The 18242-nt window shown below is 42.7% G+C and overlaps 1 protein-coding gene across 4 annotated transcripts in view; it reads left to right on the forward strand.

Moving 5' to 3' along the window:
* Nucleotides 1–18242, forward strand: part of LOC122557098 (plastin-3-like) — a 115354-nt gene that overhangs the window by 71297 nt on the left and 25815 nt on the right. For all 4 annotated transcript variants that reach the window (XM_043704396.2, XM_043704398.2, XM_087992204.1 and 1 more), the window contains exons 6-8: nucleotides 6858–6939; nucleotides 11208–11373; nucleotides 16234–16376. In XM_043704396.2, the coding sequence (XP_043560331.1) occupies nucleotides 6858–6939; nucleotides 11208–11373; nucleotides 16234–16376 (391 nt within the window). The remainder of the gene's footprint in view (nucleotides 1–6857; nucleotides 6940–11207; nucleotides 11374–16233; nucleotides 16377–18242) is intronic.

Genomic DNA, 18242 nt, shown 5'->3' on the forward strand with positions numbered 1-18242 from the left:
TTGCACATGCCGTCCAGTTTTCATGATTTAAACTAGTCCTATTTGCCTGCGATGGGTCCATATCCTTCCATACCTATCCCATCCATGCTCCTGTCTAAATGTTTCTTACATAATGCGGGGTTGCCAGTGTTGGACTTGGATGGGCAAAGTTAAAAATCTCTCAATGCCAGATTATAGTCCAACAGGTTTATTTGGGAGTACTACCTTTTGGCGGAAGGACCAGCACCCTGAATGCTAATACTTCCAAATTAACCTGTTATACTATAACCTGGTGTTGTGATTTTTAACTTTCTTAAATGATGATGACGTAAGACATGGGAGCAGAAATAAGTCATTCAGATCATTGAGTCTGCTCTGTCATTCAATCACAGCCAATATGTTTCTCAACCCCATTCTCCCACTTGCTCCCTGCAACCCTTGATACTCGAGAAACTATCCTTTCCGTCTCTAATATACTCAATGACCTGGCCTCCACAGCCTTCCATGGCAATGAATTCCATAGATTCACCAGTCTCTGGCTGAAGAAGTTTCTCCTTATCTCCATTCTAAAAGGTCTTTCCCTTTACTCTAAGGCTGTGTCCTTGGGTCCTAGTCTCTCCTACTAATGGAATCATATTCCCAACATCCACTCTGTCCAGGCCATTCAGTATTCTGTACGTTTCAATTGGATCCACCTCATCCTTCTAAACTCCATCGAACATAGACCCAGAGTCCTCAAACATTCCTCATATGTTAAGCTTTTCATTCCTGGGAACCTCCTCTGAAAACACTCCATGGCCAGTGCATCTTTCCTGAGATAAGGTGCCCAAAACTGCCCACAATATTCCAAATGTGGTCTGACCAGAGCCTAAAGAGCCTCAGAAGCATTTTCCTGCTTTTGTATTCAAGTCCTCTCAAAATAAATGCCACCATTGCATTTGCCTTCCTAACTACTGACTCAACCTGCAAGGTTACATTGAGACAATCTGGATTACAACTCCCAAGTCTCTTGGCACTTCAGTTTTTTGAATTTTCTGCCCATTTAGACAATAGTCCGTGCCTCTATTCTTCCCACCAGGGTGCATGACTTTGCACTTGCCCATGTTGTACTCCATCTGCCACATTTTTGCCCACTCTCCTAACCTGTCCAAATCCTTCTGCAGTCTCCCCATCTCCTCAGTGCTATATGTCCCTCTACCTAGCTTTGTATCATCTGTAAAGTTAACCAGAACGTCCTTGTTCCTTCATCTCAATCATTAATGTATAAAGTGAAAAGTTATGGTCCCAACACTGAGCCTTGTGGAACACCACTTCTCACTGGCTGCCATCCTGAGAAAGACCCTTTTATCTCTGTCTCACAGAAAGAGGAGAGTAAAGAAGCTTCTATCCATGTTAGCACCTTGCCTCTGACACCATTGACCCTTATCTTACTCAGTAGCCTCCTTGTCAAAGGCCTTCTTGAAGTCCAGTTCGTTAACATTCATTGACTCTCCTTGGTCCAACCTGCTGTTACTTCCTCAAAGAATTCTAATAGATTTGTCAGGCGTGATGTCCCCTTGGTGAAACCATGCTGACTCTGCCCTATTTTACCGTACACTTCCAAGTATTCAGAAATCTCATCCTTCACAATGGAGTCCAGGATCTTGCCCAAGACTGAGGTTAGGCTATTAGGTCTGTAACTTTCCTTCTTTTGCCTTACTCCCTTTTTAAACAGGGGTGTCTTGTTAATGGTTTTTCAGTCCTTTGGAACCATCTCTGATTCTAGAAATTCCTGAAAGATTACCATTAACACCTCTGCTATCTCTTTAGCTATCTCCCTTGAACTGTGGGGTGTAGTCCATCTGGTCCAGATGATTTATCCACCTTCTGACCATTCTGTTTATCTAGCACAGAATACTCAGCTCTGCCCCCTCACTCTCTTGAATTTTGGGATATTACTCATGTCTTCCACTGCGAAGACAGATGTGAAGTAATTATTCAGTTCCTCAGCCATTTTCTTGTTCCCCACTACTATCTCTCCAGCGCCAGATTTCCAGCTGCCCAGTACCCACTCTTGTCTCTCTCTTGCTCTTTTATATATCTGAAGAAACTCTTAGTCTTCCTTTATATTACTGGCTACCTTACCATTATATTTTATCTTCTCCCTCCTTTATTCTTTTTTTGTTGTTGCCTTCTGTTGGTCTTTGTAAGCTTCCCAATCGCCTGGTTTCCCACTGCCCTTTCACCACATTATCTGCTTCTCTTTTGCTTTGATGCTATCCCTGACTTCCCTGGTCAGCCACGGTTGCCTCATCCTCCCTGTACTACGCTTCTCTTTCCTCGGGATGAATCTCTGCTGTGTCTCCTGAATTACTCCCAGAAACCCCTGCCATTGCTGTTCCACTTTTTCCTGCTCAGCCCCTCTCCCAGTCAATTCTACCCAGCTCCTCCCTCATACCTCTGTAGTTGCCTTTATTCAGCTGTAATATCGTTACCTCGGAATCTATTTTCTCCCTCTCAAATTGCAGAGTAAATTAAATCATACAATGATCATTGCCTCCTAAAGGTTCCTTCACCTTAAGCTCCCTTATTAGGTCTGCGTCATTGCACAACATTAAATCCAGAATTGTCTGTTCCCTAGAGGGCACCACCACAAACTGCTCCAGAAAACCATCTTGTAGACATTCCGCAAATTCCATTTCTTGCAATCCGCCACCAACCTGACTTTCCCAATCCATCTGTATATTGAAATCCCACCTGAGCATTGGGATGCAATTTGCTAGAATTCTGGTCCCAGCACGATTCGGATGAAGACCGTCCCATCGGAACAGGTCCCTTCTTCCCCACTACCTGATGCTAATGTCCCATGAATTCAAACCAATTTCTCCCACACCAATCTTTGACTCATATGTTTATCTGCTTAATCTTATTGACCCTGTGCCAATTAGCTTGTGGCTTGGGTATGAATCTGGAGACTATTACCTTTTATGGTTCTGCTTTCTAATTTAGCTCCTAGCTGTTCATACTCCCTTAGCAGAATCTCTGTCCCAGGTTTATCTGTCGTTGGTACCTACATGGATCACGACCACTGGACCTTTACCCTCCCATCCCAAATTCCTCTGCAACCCAGAGGAGGTATCCCAAACCAGAGTACCTGGCAGGGGAGACAACGTTTGAGACTCTTGGTCCTGAACATTGTCTATGCCTCTAACTATTATATACACAATCACAACAACGTGTCTGTTCTCTTTCCCCACTTGAATGGCTCCCTGCATCACAGTGCTGCGGTCAGTCGGCTCATCCTCCCTGCAGTCCCCATTCAGGGAGCAAAACTCTTGACTCTTGAACCTGTTGGACAAGGACGGGGGCTGAGGCTCCTGCAGCTCTACCTCCTGGATTCCACAACCTGCCTCACTCACACTGTAACCTGCTGTTCCTGACCACTGGCTGAATTAGAGTGAGTTCGTCCAAGGGGTGTGACTGTTTCCTGAAACACAGCGTCCAGGGAACTGTTCGCCCCACAATGTGCGGCAGTGTTTGAAGCTCAGACTCCTGCTCATCGATTCTGAACGGGCGTTCTGCCAGCAACCAACCCACATTACGACAGGCATGGTCACTGGGAACCACAATGGGGTCCACAACATGCAGAAACAACACATTACCTGGCTCTCCATCCTTATTTTAATTAATTAGTTTTTAATTTGTTTATTTTAAATTTTTAACTGTTTTTGTATCCCTGCTCATGCGAGTCATCACCAAGAAATAAGCTGGATTCACTTAAACACAGATTCAAATTTAGCAGACCCCCCCTATTAGCCAATCAAATCACAGCCCTCCTGTGATGTCACTTGCCAATGAAATTGTACTTGCAGCACCTCTGGCAACCTGTTCCAGACACTCCCTGCCCTCTGTATGAAATAATTGCCCCTCTGGACCCTTCTGTATTTCTAGCCTCCCACCTTAAACCTCTGCCCTTGAGTTTTAGACTCCCCTACCATGGGGAAAAACCAGCTATCTACCTTGTCTGTGCCTCTCATGATTTTATATATCTCTGTCAGGTCACCCCTCAGTGTCCTATGTTCCAGGGAAAATGCCCCAGCCTATCCAACCTCTCCTTATAACTCACTCAGGTATGGGAATTTCCCAGCGACTGACAAAGAATTAAGCCATGACACAATTTTGCACATTGCTGTAACCAACAAGCTAAACTGAGCAGCCACTAAGCATTACTTACTAAGTGTCTAATTTGCTAAACCACAGGAAATGTATTTGCCCCATCGACTAATGAACAGAACGGAAAATCCCAAGACATGTTTTTCCATTATGTTACACTCAGTGACGTGCAGTCTTATAGATAGGATTCTGCTATAAAGCGTGGCCCTTTTCTCTCTGCCACACAATGGTAGGTCACCTCATACCCTTTTGAAAGTCGATCTCCTGAGAACCATCACTCGCACTTGCTATGGCCAGGCATCCTCTGTTGAGTCTTTGATCTTGAAGTCTCTACAAATTCCATTTGTTCAAACAGAAAATCTGTTCTTACCATTGTTCTGCCTGGTGGTTAACACAAAACTGTATTGGCCTCAGCACAGTGTATTTTTAAAAATATTTTTCTCTATATATTTCAGTGTTGATTGAATTGGAAAAAGAATTAGTTTAAAAGCCAAGGATTGAGGGACTGTTGCACTTTTTAAAAGCAAGTTAGCCGACTCTCATTGTGAGTGTTGTTTGCACAACTAATTGTGCAAGTAGTAGGGGAAGTCTAGTTACAGATGAGCTGGGATCGAAGCATTATAAGCATCATGGCCAATTTATCTCCCCTCATCAGCTGCTGTTAGCTGTGAGTTTAAATGAATAAGTCAGAGACCTTTGTAAGTGGGAACCAGTCATTCTGTGCCTCCTGTAAACAAGTGAAAGCACCTGGAGCAGGAAGATCAAGAAATAGTATTCTGGTCATTGAAGAAACACATCTCTGCAAACGCTGTGGGCAGGGACCACTGCACTGCCCCTCTAGTCTTTGTCTCCATGCATAACACCTGAGTGTGTAGATTCGTAAAGAGTTTTAGACAGTAGATTATATGTATACAGTTCATAATTGTTTATTTGCAGCTAAAACTAACTAACTTGTGGCAAATAGTAAACCTTATTAAATGCAATAATATGGTCTCTGCTTTTGGTTGAGCTAGATCCAAAAGAGAATTCTATATACTTTATAAAGTCTTTAGTTTTTGTAATGAATCCAGAAATAGTGGGGCCTGATTTCCAGTGAAGCATAACAGCAGCAGGAATGATTCTGCTCTTCTGAACTAGCTATCTTTGGCTGAGGATGACTTTTGTGTGCTCACTGTTCTTTTCATGGGATTTGAGCATCCATCATTCGCTGCTCCTCTTTATTTAGCCTGGAAACTGATTTGCTCAATTAATTCAGAGGGCACTTGAGAGTCGACTGCATGCCCAGTCAGACCAGCTGTGACCGTATTTCCTGCTGAAAGGTTGATTCTCCTGCTCCTCGGATGCTGCCTGGCCTGCTGTGCCCTTCCAGTGCCACACTTTCTGACATATTTTCTTGTATTTTGTCCAGGTGTGAAAACTGACGCTCTTTGTGACTCCTCATCTGAACCTCTGTTCACTGAATCACATTGTCTGTCTCTAGAAACAGGGTCCTCTCTTGCTTGAAGGAATGCAGAGACTCAGTGCCCCCTTCATCATCTACTGAATCTGAGTCTGCTATTCTCTGTACAAAGATTTGCCATCTGACACTTAACTGAGATCCAGCATTTACATGTATTAAATTTTTGACATGGAACCTCACAAAGCTAGTTAGCCATCTGGTTGATATGAGCTATGGATCTGGAAGAGTCAATTTACAATGCTATTTGAGAGTTGTGCTTAATATCCCAAGTGAAACAAAAGTTTTGGCAAGACCATGGTGCAAACATCTAGCTCCATCTACCTTATCACTCCGGCATTTGGAGCAATTTGCTGGAAATATTTAGGGAAAGTAAATCATTCTGTGCTGTATCATTTTATGATTGACGCTCATTGCCAAGATAGGGACAAACTCCATTCCAGTTCAAGCAAATGCAGAATCTGACCCCAGTGGTTACCAATTAAATATTGCAACACTCTGACCAGTGGAACTAGCTTATTGACAAACTTGCAAAGTAAAATGAACTTTGTAGCCCAGTGAAATGGTTGTTACGGGTGGAGAGCATCTCCGATCTGTTCGAATACTATCATCCGTGTTGATTATTGCCACTGTCTGCTAAGTTTGTATTAAGGATGCTGCACAGTGTCATCGGAGTCCTCAAAAATTCATCCTCCTTGCTTTTTGTAACTGCTAAATTTGAGAAGCAGTTTTTCAGTCTGATCTAAAGTGAGTTTCTTTTTTAAGAAAATCTCTTTGTGATTTTAAAAGCGATGTTATATGCTGCTCTGTCTTGCCCTGCAGAGGTCGTAGTGGACCACTTAAGAGAGTATCAAGAGTCTGCAGTATGGCTTGGGATAGGAGGTGTAGGCTAGAATGGAAAGGGGTGCTGGGTGCTCTCCCTTAGAGGATTTAACTAAACCAGAGACATGGACAGCTTTTGTGGTCATTTATTGGAACATCAGCTGGAAAGTAATGCAATTTAGTGACTTCAGCAACAGAACTCCTCACCAACGATAGAGGTTCAAATGCAAGTGAATACTTCAGATGATTTGATGAAGCTACCTGGAACTGAAATGATATGAGCTTTGATATTCAGGGTGGTTTTAAAAGTTTGAATTTGTTGACATAAACACTCTGTGGATTAAACTCTGCATGCTAGCCCGTCAGCTACTCTCAACTGTAGTATTATTTAGAAGTCAGATGATAAGTTTGGTCTCCCATTAATAATGTTCTCCTGCTTCACTTCCAGCAAAATGATTAACCTGTCTGTGCCTGACACAATTGATGAAAGAACTATCAACAAGAAAAAGCTCACAGCATTCACTATTCAGGTAACAGATTAATAATTACCACAGTAAATAATTTCAGGGATAATGGAATTCTGTGTTTGGAAATGCAGTACTACTTTACTGAAAAAGTTGATTCTTCCTACTTTGTTCAGTTTCTACTTGCAAATTGAAATGTCTTTCCTCATTTTTGAGAGGCAAGTAGAAAATAGAATGACTTGGGACATGGTCAAGTCATGGAATCCTTCACCCGATCAGTCAGATCTTTGTTCTTTTTCCTGCAAATAAAGTCTTACCTGGGTAGGGATCATCTTGAGTTCTTTTTATCATTTTAACTGTAGGTCTGAAGCAAAAGTGAAGGTGATAGCACCAAATGGTTATTTGTTTTGAAGAGTTAGGCTCAGTAGCCTCCTATGAGTAAAATTCTATGATTGTTTTTGCCATTCTCAATAAAGGTCAAATTACCAGGCTTTGTAAATCTTTTCGAGTTTAACTTGCGAAATGTTTGATCAATTGCCACTTTTTCAATGGCAACAGAACTCAGTCACAGATACACACAGTATTCCTCAAGATTTGTAGCCACGCATTCAGCTATTACCAGGCAATATCTCTTCCAATATTCTCGTTACATACTCCACCTTGCAGTCTGGTGGCCCACTCTTTATTTGGAGGGAGGGTGTTGTGATATTCATTGTGTTGATGAAGAATGATCAGCTAAGGAATCTGTCCTCACGTTGTACACAAGGAGATAATAACATGGCACTCAGTCACACCATGTACCTGCGGAGGATTTGTCAATCCTTCCCCCTTCCTCTTTTCTTAAAAGAAGATGAAAAGGATTCTTCTTTTCAAAAGATATTTCTCTCTGGTTACAGGAGCCTGTATGCTGCTTCATTGTGGACAGTACAGTGTCACCTGTTGCCTGTACCAACATAGCTGCCTGATGAAGGAGCAGCGCTCCAAAAGCTAGTACTTCCAAATAATTCTGTTGGACCATAACCTGGTGTTGTGTAATGTTTCACTTTGTACCAAATATATAGTGTATAGGCTCTGACAGACTACCTACATAGGAATCACAGCAATCCAATGGCATAGAGCACAACCATTTTAACAAAGGTTTCTTTGTCAACAAATGAATTTTGTAGCTGTTTTGAAATTTCATTTCTGAAAGCATTTAGCTGCTTGAACCTGACTATGCACTCCTCCCAGTCCTCCTACCCATTATAGACTCTGTCAGTGTGTGCAGTCCTAGCTTACTTTGCCCTATTATTGGTGCGTTTCAATTGCTTATACTTTGGAATTCCTTCCTGACAACTTTGTTTTTTCTCCTGAACCTACCTGTTGAAATCTTCGCAGCAGAGGGATGTTACAGTTCAGAAGCAAGTTGCGCAATCCAAAGTGCTTGTTCCCAAGCTGGGAACAAGAAACATGGTTTCCTCATGTTGCCTCGAGTTGCCTTTGCAGTTGCCTTAAATCAGTGTCCTCTGGTTATTGATGCCTTTGTTACTAGAAATAGTTTCTCCTTTTTATTCTATAAAACAACTCTTGACTGAACACCTCTTTTCAAAAACAGAATCTCCGCACAATCTTTTCTGCTTTAGGAAGAAGCTCAGCCTTTCACTTCAGTCTATGGTGGGACAGTGGTAACGTCATTAGGTTTTTAACCCAGATGCCCAGTTTAGTGCTTTGCTGAAGTGAGTTCAAATCCCACAAAAGCAGTCAGTGGGATTGAAATTTCGTTCATAAACCAGGAATATAACCCTGTTAGAAAATGCAGTCTGGTTCCTTAATGAGGCTAAGCAGTGACCTGATGGAAGTATAAAATATTAAGGACATGGGTAGGGTGGATAGTCAGAATCTTTCTCCCAGGTCATAGAGATGTACAGCAGGGAAACATACCCTTCGGTCCAACCCGTCCATGCTGACCAGATATCCCAACCCAATCTAGTCCCACCTGCCAGCACAAGCCCATATCCCTCCAAACCCTTCCTATTCATATACCCATCCAAATGCCTCTTAAATGTTGCAATTGTACCAGCTTCCACCACTTCCTCTGGCAGCTCGTTCCATACATGTACCACCCTTTGCATGAAAAAGTTGCCCCTTAGGTCTCTTTTATATTTTTCCCCTCTCACCCTAAACCTATGCCCTCAAGTTCTGGACTCCCCAACAGGGAAAAGACTTTGCCTATTTACCCAATCCATGCTCCTCATAACTTTGTAAACCTCAGCCTCCAACGCTCCAGGGAAAACAGCCCCAGCCTGTTCAGCCTCTCCTTATAGCTCAAATCCTCCAACCCTGGCAACGTCCTTGTAAATCTTTTCTGAATCCTTTCAAGTTTCACAACATCTTTCCGATAGAAAGGAGATCAGAATTGCATGCAATATTCCAACAGTGGCCTAACCAGTGTAATGTACAGCCGCAACATGACCTTCCAAGTCCTGTACTCAATACTCTGACCAATAAAGGAAAGCATACCAAATGCCGCCTTCACTATCCTATCTACTTGCGACTCCATTTTCAAGGAGCTGTGAACCTGCACTCCAAGGTCTTTGTTCAGCAACACTCCCTCAGACCTTACCATTAAGTGTATAAGTCCTTCTCTGATTTGCTTTCCCAAAATGCAGCACCTCACATTTATCTGAATTAAACTCCCTCTTCACTTCTCAACATGCTAAGGGGAGTGGATTTGAAGTGAGGCGGGGAGTGGGGAGGGTTGGTTTTCAAGGAGATGTGTGAGGCAATTATTTTTTACACAAAGGGTGATGGGTGCCGAGAATGTGCCAGGGAATGTGGTAGAACCAGATACAACAGCAATATTTAAGAGGCATTTAGACACATGAACAGGCAGCAAATACAGAGATACAGACCATCTGAGGCAGATGGGATTAGTTTAGAATAGCATCATGGCTGGCATAGATATGGTCCTGTGCTATCATATTCTATGTTCTAATGAACTTAAACGAAGGAAGTATGCCAGTCTGGCCTGCATGTGACTCCAGGCCCATGACACTGTGATTGACTTAGACTACCGTCTAAAATAGGCAATTAGAGATAGGAAGCAAATGGTGACCTTGCCAGTGATACCCACATCTCTTGTAAGAATGACGGAAACTGAGCACAAAATCCCTGTGCTCAGATCTTGAAATCTGCTTTAAAACATGGTACTCTGAATGGAAAAAAATAGACCCCAGAGTGGGGCCTAACAGGTTTTCACAAAGAGTTAAGTTGCTTGCCTCTGTATTCCATTTCTCCATTCGTAAAGCAAAAGATCCCTTATGCTTTTAGAGCAAGCTTTCAGCCATTCTTGTTAATAATGCCTACTTTGACTTAGTATTGAGTTTTCTCTGATATATTTCTGAGGAATTTTCTGATATTTTGCTATGTTTAAAGATGCTGCATAAATGCAAGTTAACGTTGTTGAGTGAGATTTACTTAAAACATTACTGTGTTCTTGCTTCATCAGGAATGTACTGATTTCAAACAGAGTATGTAAGAAACATTCCTTCACTGTCTTATCATTTTGGCTGGAGTATAATCTTGTAAAATATGTACAGGGCCAAACCCAGCCAAAGACAAGGTTTTGTAATCATTTAAGCCTCAGTGAAATCTATTTATGTTACTATCATCAGATTTCTTAAGGCTATCAACTAAATACTCAGTGCAGCCTCTTAAAAGCTGAAAGGTTTGGGAGAATAGGGCTGGATCTTGTCCATGGTGTATTCTCAAGCTAATTGATTTGTGGAACAAAGACATAATGCAAGGTAGTTACCTATTTAGTTTGGTAGTTTCATTCAATTGAGAAGTGACCTGAGTTTGGCTTCTCTGCTCCTTATAAACAGACTGGGCAAGTGTCTGGTGTTGTTCCTGGAACCATGACCACATGATCAACCTCTGAAATGAACTTTGGAAAACAAGTTGAGGAAGCCATACTCTTATGCTATATATTTACATTTTGGGTAATTGTTTGCAGGCAATCACAAATGGATGAATTGTTGTCAACAAAAGTCATTAATTTGAAGATGTAAGGGCAGTCATGCATCATTCAGGTCATTCACCAACTATGGTATTAAGGATAGTTTGATCTTCTCCCAGCACAGTGATTCTGTTAAGGATCTGTCCTCCACTTGAGTCCTATCTTAGCAATGAAATGAAAGGATGGTCTTGGAGATAGTGGACATAAGTTTGTTTCGCAGCTTCATGCTGTACCCCATCAATGTTCCATGTTTAACCTCCGAACAGTTGAGCACTAAATGGTGTTCTGGATTTAATGTACACACTGAGAAGATATCTGATCGTTTTTGTTCACATAGGAAAATCTGAATCTTGCTCTAAACTCTGCCTCTGCCATTGGCTGTCACGTTGTCAACATTGGCGCACAAGACTTGAGAGAAGGAAAGCCCCATTTGGTCTTGGGACTTTTGTGGCAGATTATCAAGATTGGGCTGTTTGCTGACATTGAACTCAGTAAAAATGAAGGTAAGAGCCCATTAATAAATGATGGGGATAGTTGGTTGTGGTCAACATCCCCAATAATTGTTATCAACACGACAATACAATACTAGTTGTAGTTTTCCATACAACTAGTCTCCAACAGGAAGTTGAGATATTTTAATTGAGCAGTTCTCTATGTTCTGTTTTTAAGAATCACTGGTGTCTTTTGTTCTCAAGGCTGTTTCTTGTGACCTTGTCCAGGAGTGTACAAAATGAAAAGCTTCAACTTTATGGATGTAGATTTGTTCACTGAGCTGGAAGGTTCATTTTCAGACATTTCGTCACCATACTAGGTAACATCATCAGTGAGCCTCCAGATGAAGCACTGATGGTGTAGCCCACTTTCTATTTGTGTTTAGGCTTGCTTGGGCTGGTGATATCATTACCTAGTATGGGGATGAAACGTCTAAACATGAACCTTCTGGCTCAGGGAGCAAACCTATGTTCAGAACCTCAACCTGAGCTAAAAATCTTCTCAAAACGTGCTAGCTTCAACTTTACCTTCACTGCCACACTGCCTCTGGGGAGGTGAGGAGTAAAGGACAACTGTCACTAGTGATACAGAACGTAAACTGATTATTTCAAGACTGGGAGATGAAAGGCAGCCTAATAGCATGACTAATAACATTCTATTTTACAGTTTCATATTGTATCCACCACAGCTTAGTGTCATTTGAAATTATACTTAATGTCAGTGCCCCAAATCAAAAGTCCAGTCCTTGCTATTTTCAGGAGTCAGCATAGAAGAAGCCACTGCAATTGTCACTTGGTTTTGGAGGTCCTCAACATGTGTTGGAAATAAGGGAAGATATGGCACCAATAGAGTTGAGAGTGTGGTGCTGGAAAAGCACAGGTCAGGCAGCATCCAAGGAGCAGGAGAATCAACATTTTGGGCAAAAGCCGTTAATCAGGAATGAGGCTTGTGGATCGGGGGGCTGAGAGATAAATGGGAGGGGGGGTGGGGCTGGGGGGAAGGTAGCTGGGAATGCAATAGGTAGGTGAAGGTGGGAGAGAAGGTGATGGGTCAGAGCGGAGGGTGGAGCGGATAGGTGGGAAAGACGCTAGACAGGTCAAGAGGGCAGTGCTGCGTTCGAGGCTTGGGATTGGGATAAGGTGGGGGGAAGGGAAATGACAATATACCTCTTCCCATCCCACCTCCTGTAAAAACGCCATCACTTATTCCCAAATCCTCCGCCTCTGCCCCACCTGTTCCCAGGATGACCATTTTTTCCATAGAACATCCCAGATGGCCGCCTCCTTCAAAGACCGCAATTTCCCCTTCCACATGGTTGACGATGTCCTCCAGCGTATCTCTTCCACTTCCTGCACCTCCACCCTTGATCCCAACGCCTTCCAATCGCAACAAGGACAGACGCCCTGGTCCTCACCTTCCACCCCACTAACCTCAGCATATACCGTAACATCTTCGGTCACTTCTGCCACTGACAAACAGACCCCACCACTAAGGATATATTTCCCTCACCACCCCTATTAGAGTTCTGGAGAGACCATTCAATCCACGACTCTTATCAGATCCACACACCCCCTCCATCAGCCCTCATCCCACTCCCGGCACCTTCCCCTGCCACCATAGGAAGCGCCCAAACCTCCCCCTCACCTCTGTCGAAGGCCCTAAAGGATCGTTCCACATCTGGCAGAAATTTACCTATACTTCCACACATGTCATCTACTGTATCCATTGCACCTGATGTGGTCTACTGTACATCAGGGAGACAGGACGCCAGCTTGCGGATTGTTTCAGAGAACATCTCTGGGACACCCACACCAACCAACCCCACCGCCCTGTGGCTGAATGCTTCAATTCCACCTTCCACTCCACCAAGGACATGCAGGTCCTGGGCCGCCTCCATCGCCAAACCCTAACCACCTGACACCTGGAGGAAGAACGCCTCATCTTCTGTCTTGGGATCCTGCAACCACACAGGATTAATGTGGATTTCAATAGCTTCCTCACTTCCCTTCCTCACGCGCCCCCACCTTATCCCATCCCAAGCCTTCAATTCAGCCCCGCCCTCTTGAACTGTCCATAGTCTTTCCCACCTATCCACTCCACCCTTCTCTCTGACCTATCACCTTCATCTACTTATTGCATTCCCAGCTACCTTCCCCACCCTCCCCCAGCCCCACCCTCCTCCCATTTATCTCTCAGCCACCAGCCTCGCGAGCCTTATCCCTGATGAAGGACTCATGCCTGAAACATCGATTCTCCTGCTTCTCAGATGCTGCCTAGCCTGCTGTGCTCTTCCAGCACCACACTCTCGACTCTGATCTCCAGCATCTGCAGTCCTCACTTTCTCATAGCACGAACAGAGCAAAGTAATGGCATCATTTGTTTCTATTTTATTGCTGACAAACTGCCTAGTTTTAATATTCCTGTCATCTCCAAACAGACACTCGGGCATGTGGCCTGACCTGGTGCACCTCACGTTATGTGAAGGTCAATTAAGTGTCATCTTGAGGTGAATACTGAAGTTATTGATTGATTGCTTTTCCATTAGTGATGGCTTACCGTGACATGAATTGTTTTCAGTATACAACCCCAATGAATAATCTGTCCCAGAGCATTGACTATAATAAGACTTTTTTGTAATGGTGGATGCAATATCAAATGTTCAGCTTTACTTAAACTTGACTGCATTTTCCCTGCAGTGTGTGTTAATTTAAAATATTAGTTTATCCATGAATGCAAGTAGGAATTGGCACTTTGCCATATAAGGAAATATTAGTACGTTCAGTGAAGGCAGTGGACTTTAAGGAGGAAAGAAAGCTGGATAAGGTATTCCCAGGGTCGTGGAGCCTAGACAGCTGATAGAATGGATCCTGATGGTGGAACAGTAAAAATCAGATGCATAAAAAGGTCAGAGGTTGAGGAGCCCAAATATCTGGGTCCTTGTAGGACTGGAAGAGATTAACAATAGAAACAAAACGTGTTCTGAAGAAAGGTCACTGGACCTGAAACTTTAATCCTGCTTTCTCTCCACAGATGCTGAGTTTGTCCAGCAATTTGTGTTTTTGTATCTAATTTCCAGCATCTGTCCTTCTCTTGGGTTTTGTTTTTGAGAAGTTAGGGAGAGGACTGGATAGCTATTGTAAGGATTGTTCAAAATTTGAACATGAGTCTCAATGTGTATTTCAACTAATCAAATCTGGTTTGTACAGTGTGTTAACTTCAGTAACAACCCAGACTACAGTACAGTTTGTGATCCTATGCATTTTATCAAAACCAGCATATTACTTGCATCAGTGCAACTTAGACAAGGTTAGAGGTTTAGATTTCAAAATTAAAAATGTCAAAATGTATTGTTCATATTAAAATGGTAGTTTCCAGACTTGTCCATATGAAGCTAATATTAACACATTCCTGGGGTCTCTTTGCCCTTAGCAGGATTCCATGAGTAAACAGTGGTGCTGTCAAAGACAGTGCATCTGAATGGTGTTGGTAAGTGAAATAACCTGTTAGTAAATCTACTCTGGGCTTCTCCAAATTCAACACAAAAAGCCTCAGTTTAAAAAACCCTTTTTAGCTGGAGGAGGGGCTTGTGACACAAGGGCATAGTGGCTCAGTGGTTAGCGCTGCTGCCCCACAGCACCAGTGACCTCTATTTGATTCCAACCTCTGGTTACTGTGGAGTTTGCACACGCTCCCTGTGTCTTCGTGGATTTCCTCCGGATGCTCCGGTTTCCTCCCACAGTCCAAAGATGTGCAGGTTAGGTGAATTAGCCGTGCTAAATTGCCCATCGTGTTCAGGAATGTGTAGATTAGGTACAGTAGTCAGGGGTAAATGTAGGGGAATGGGCCTGGGTGAGTTACTTTTCAGAGGATTAGTGTGGACTTGTTGGGTCAAAGGGTCTGTTTCCACACTGTAGGGATTCTATTCTATTCAAAGAAAATCTACTGTTCAGAAGTAATTAGTCATCTGCACTAAGGACATTTAAAGTCTCGAGGTGCAGTAGTGTAAGAGGAGGAATGATGAGGTATGAATGTCACATTGAGGGCAGTCACCAACATTTGGCAATTAACCCAGTTGACTGTACACTGAACCCATTTAAAGGATTGAATTTGGGCAAACTCCTTAACAGAGCACATCATCCACTCTGCCTGTCCCTCCACAATCATACCACTATTTGAAATTTCACTGCCTTGAGCTTGGGTGTGTTGTGGGCTGATTCATGTGAGAGATCGCTATGTTCAAGTAACCACTTGGCATGTGACTCGTGATTACATAAGCTGCAAAGAAAGGAGGTAGACCATTTCTATTAACACCTAGCAATCAGTTTCCTCTAAGTACATGGTGTAAAGCTGTGCAACAATTTGAACATACCATACAGCCAATGAACAGGTTATGCTCAACCACTGTAGTGATTTAAAATAGGAGTACATGAGGCTGCAGAGCAATCTCGTGGCCTCTTCACTGCAGAGAGCGCAGTCAACAAAAGGTGGAGGGGACTTTGCTATCAGTGTTGATGTAGAGTATTGTCTCTGTTCTACATTGGGAGAAAGTGAGGGCTGCAGATGCTGGAGATCAGAGCTGAAAATGTGTTGCTGGAAAAGCGCAGCAGGTCAGGCAGCATCCAAGGGACAGGAGAATCGATGTTTCGGGCATAAGCCCTTCTTGAGTGATTCCTGAAGAAGGGCTTATGCCCAAAACGTCGATTCTCCTGTTCCTTGGATGCTGCCTGACCTGCTGCGCTTTTCCAGCAACACATTTTCAGCTCTGATCTACACTAGGTTCTACATTGATATTTGGCATTCACACAGAACCAATTAATGAAGCCTGTCAGAGAACTAATTTCTTGATATTAATTGGAATCTGCTTACTCCAGCACTGGTTGCTTTGCTTCGCGATGGAGAGAGTCTGGAAGATCTGATGAAATTATCTCCAGAGGAGCTGCTGTTACGATGGGCTAATTACCATTTGGAGAATGCAGGCTGCCAGAAAATCAGCAACTTCCATTCCGATATTAAGGTATGATCAGCTGCAGAATGATGAAGTGGAAAATGATCCTTTTCTGGGTTTAATTGTGTGCAGGTTGGGATTAGCAGCAATTGCAAATGTTAACTTTTTTTCGTGTGAGTGCTAATCTGATGGATATTACTCTAAATTTAATTGAAGTAATTATTTGGGGTGTAGATTTTACAGCAGAGTAGCTTATTTCCCATTTATCAGTGAGTTAGTAATTATATATCTGAATTCTCTAATTATAGTGCATGCATCGTTGATTAAATATTGAAGCTTTTCAAATTGTCTTGCTTTCCGAGTTCTTCGGTTAGATTTAAAAGGTTGAGTATTGGTTATGATGTACTTAATGAAGTTTTGGGAGGTGACTAAAAGGGTGGGGCTTTCTATTGTAACTATTTTGAGGGAATGGTTCAAGAACTGAAGGTGCAATAATGTACTACAGGAGGTACAATATATAATAAATTTGTTCTTTGTAAGCAAGTTTGTAATACTTAGACATCTGAGTAAGGCATTTTGCAGACTGGATGCTAATCTTGATCAATGTTATGGATTCGTGTTTAGGATTACTACTTCTCCTGTTGCTTGTATGTCTTAAGAAAATCTGTGATATCATGTCCACATACTCTGATCCATTTCTCTAAGGCCACCAGCAATTCAGCAGTGTATGTTTTTGTTAGAGTAGATGGCGGGAAGGCCTGTAACCAGACAACTTCGCTTTGAAGTTACTCACTTTTTTTCTTAAACAAAACAGCTCTTTACTTATTTCCCTCTGGCTCTTTTGCCAATGATGTTATCCTCTCATTAGTAAAAACCATATTGTAACTTAACTTATCTACAGTTTCTCCCCTCCTCCCCCCCCCCCATCCAGCCTGTGTCCCATCATATACTTTGAAATTATTTCTGAGTTTTTGATCCCACTATCTGACTCTATAAATCAGTATTGAATGTTTTTCTGACTGGATGAGTGAATTAATAACCATTATTCCAAATCCTATGACTTAGATCTCCTGATAGGAAGATCACCATTACAGCAGTGTTGACTGGAGTTGTGTGTCAAGGCCATGCGGAAGTCTTGATGCATCTGACACCATGGGAATTGCTCAGGAAGTTGAAGCTTCCAATGGACTGCTACCCTAGATCCAGAACCCTTTGTGCGGGGTGGGGGGTGGGGGTGGGGATGCGGGGGCGGGGGGAGAATATTCCCACTCCTGATTTAGAGTTGGAGATTTCAGAGTGTTCTGACTGAGTTGCCTGAATAGTTAACCAAGGAAGGTAGACGAATTAAAAGAGACTGTCCTTTACCTGTTCTCTCCCTCAATGACTGCTGTCAGAGGATTGAGGCTAGTGATTATTATCTAAATACCTTTGATTAAACATTGATCTTTTTCCAGTCGTTTATTCTGTTTGCAAACGTTTTTGGATTATGAAGAAAAATCTGCAATCTTGTGGTTTGTAAATAATGTTTTGGGTTGCACCTCTTCAAACATTTTCTTGGAATTGAGTCATTTACTTCCCATGAAGATATGGACCACTATAACTCAATAGTTAATGTTTCCTTGGCCCAGCTTTTACCAGCATTGTCCTCCTTGCTCCAACAAACTCAATTTGAACACTTTCAGCTTGGCCTGATGCAGGAGATGTCAACTTTGCTTTGGTGTTTATGGGTTCAAGTTCCTCAATGTAATCTGTGCTGATGTTTGAATATGGCATGGAGGGAGTATGAGACATTCAAACAATGTCTAAGGCTGTCCTCTCAGGTGGGTTGAAATAATCCAATAACCTTGCAGTAAGGTGTAAGGAAATTCTGACAGGTATCCTCGACAAATGAACACCCACGTCCACCTCCACCAGACAGTCCTCCAGCCATTACTA

The sequence above is a fragment of the Chiloscyllium plagiosum genome, unplaced genomic scaffold (assembly GCF_037043375.1).
Source record: "Chiloscyllium plagiosum isolate Xiang-an unplaced genomic scaffold, Cpla_swu_hap1 HiC_scaffold_11, whole genome shotgun sequence".
NCBI classification, from domain to species: Eukaryota; Metazoa; Chordata; class Chondrichthyes; order Orectolobiformes; family Hemiscylliidae; genus Chiloscyllium; species Chiloscyllium plagiosum.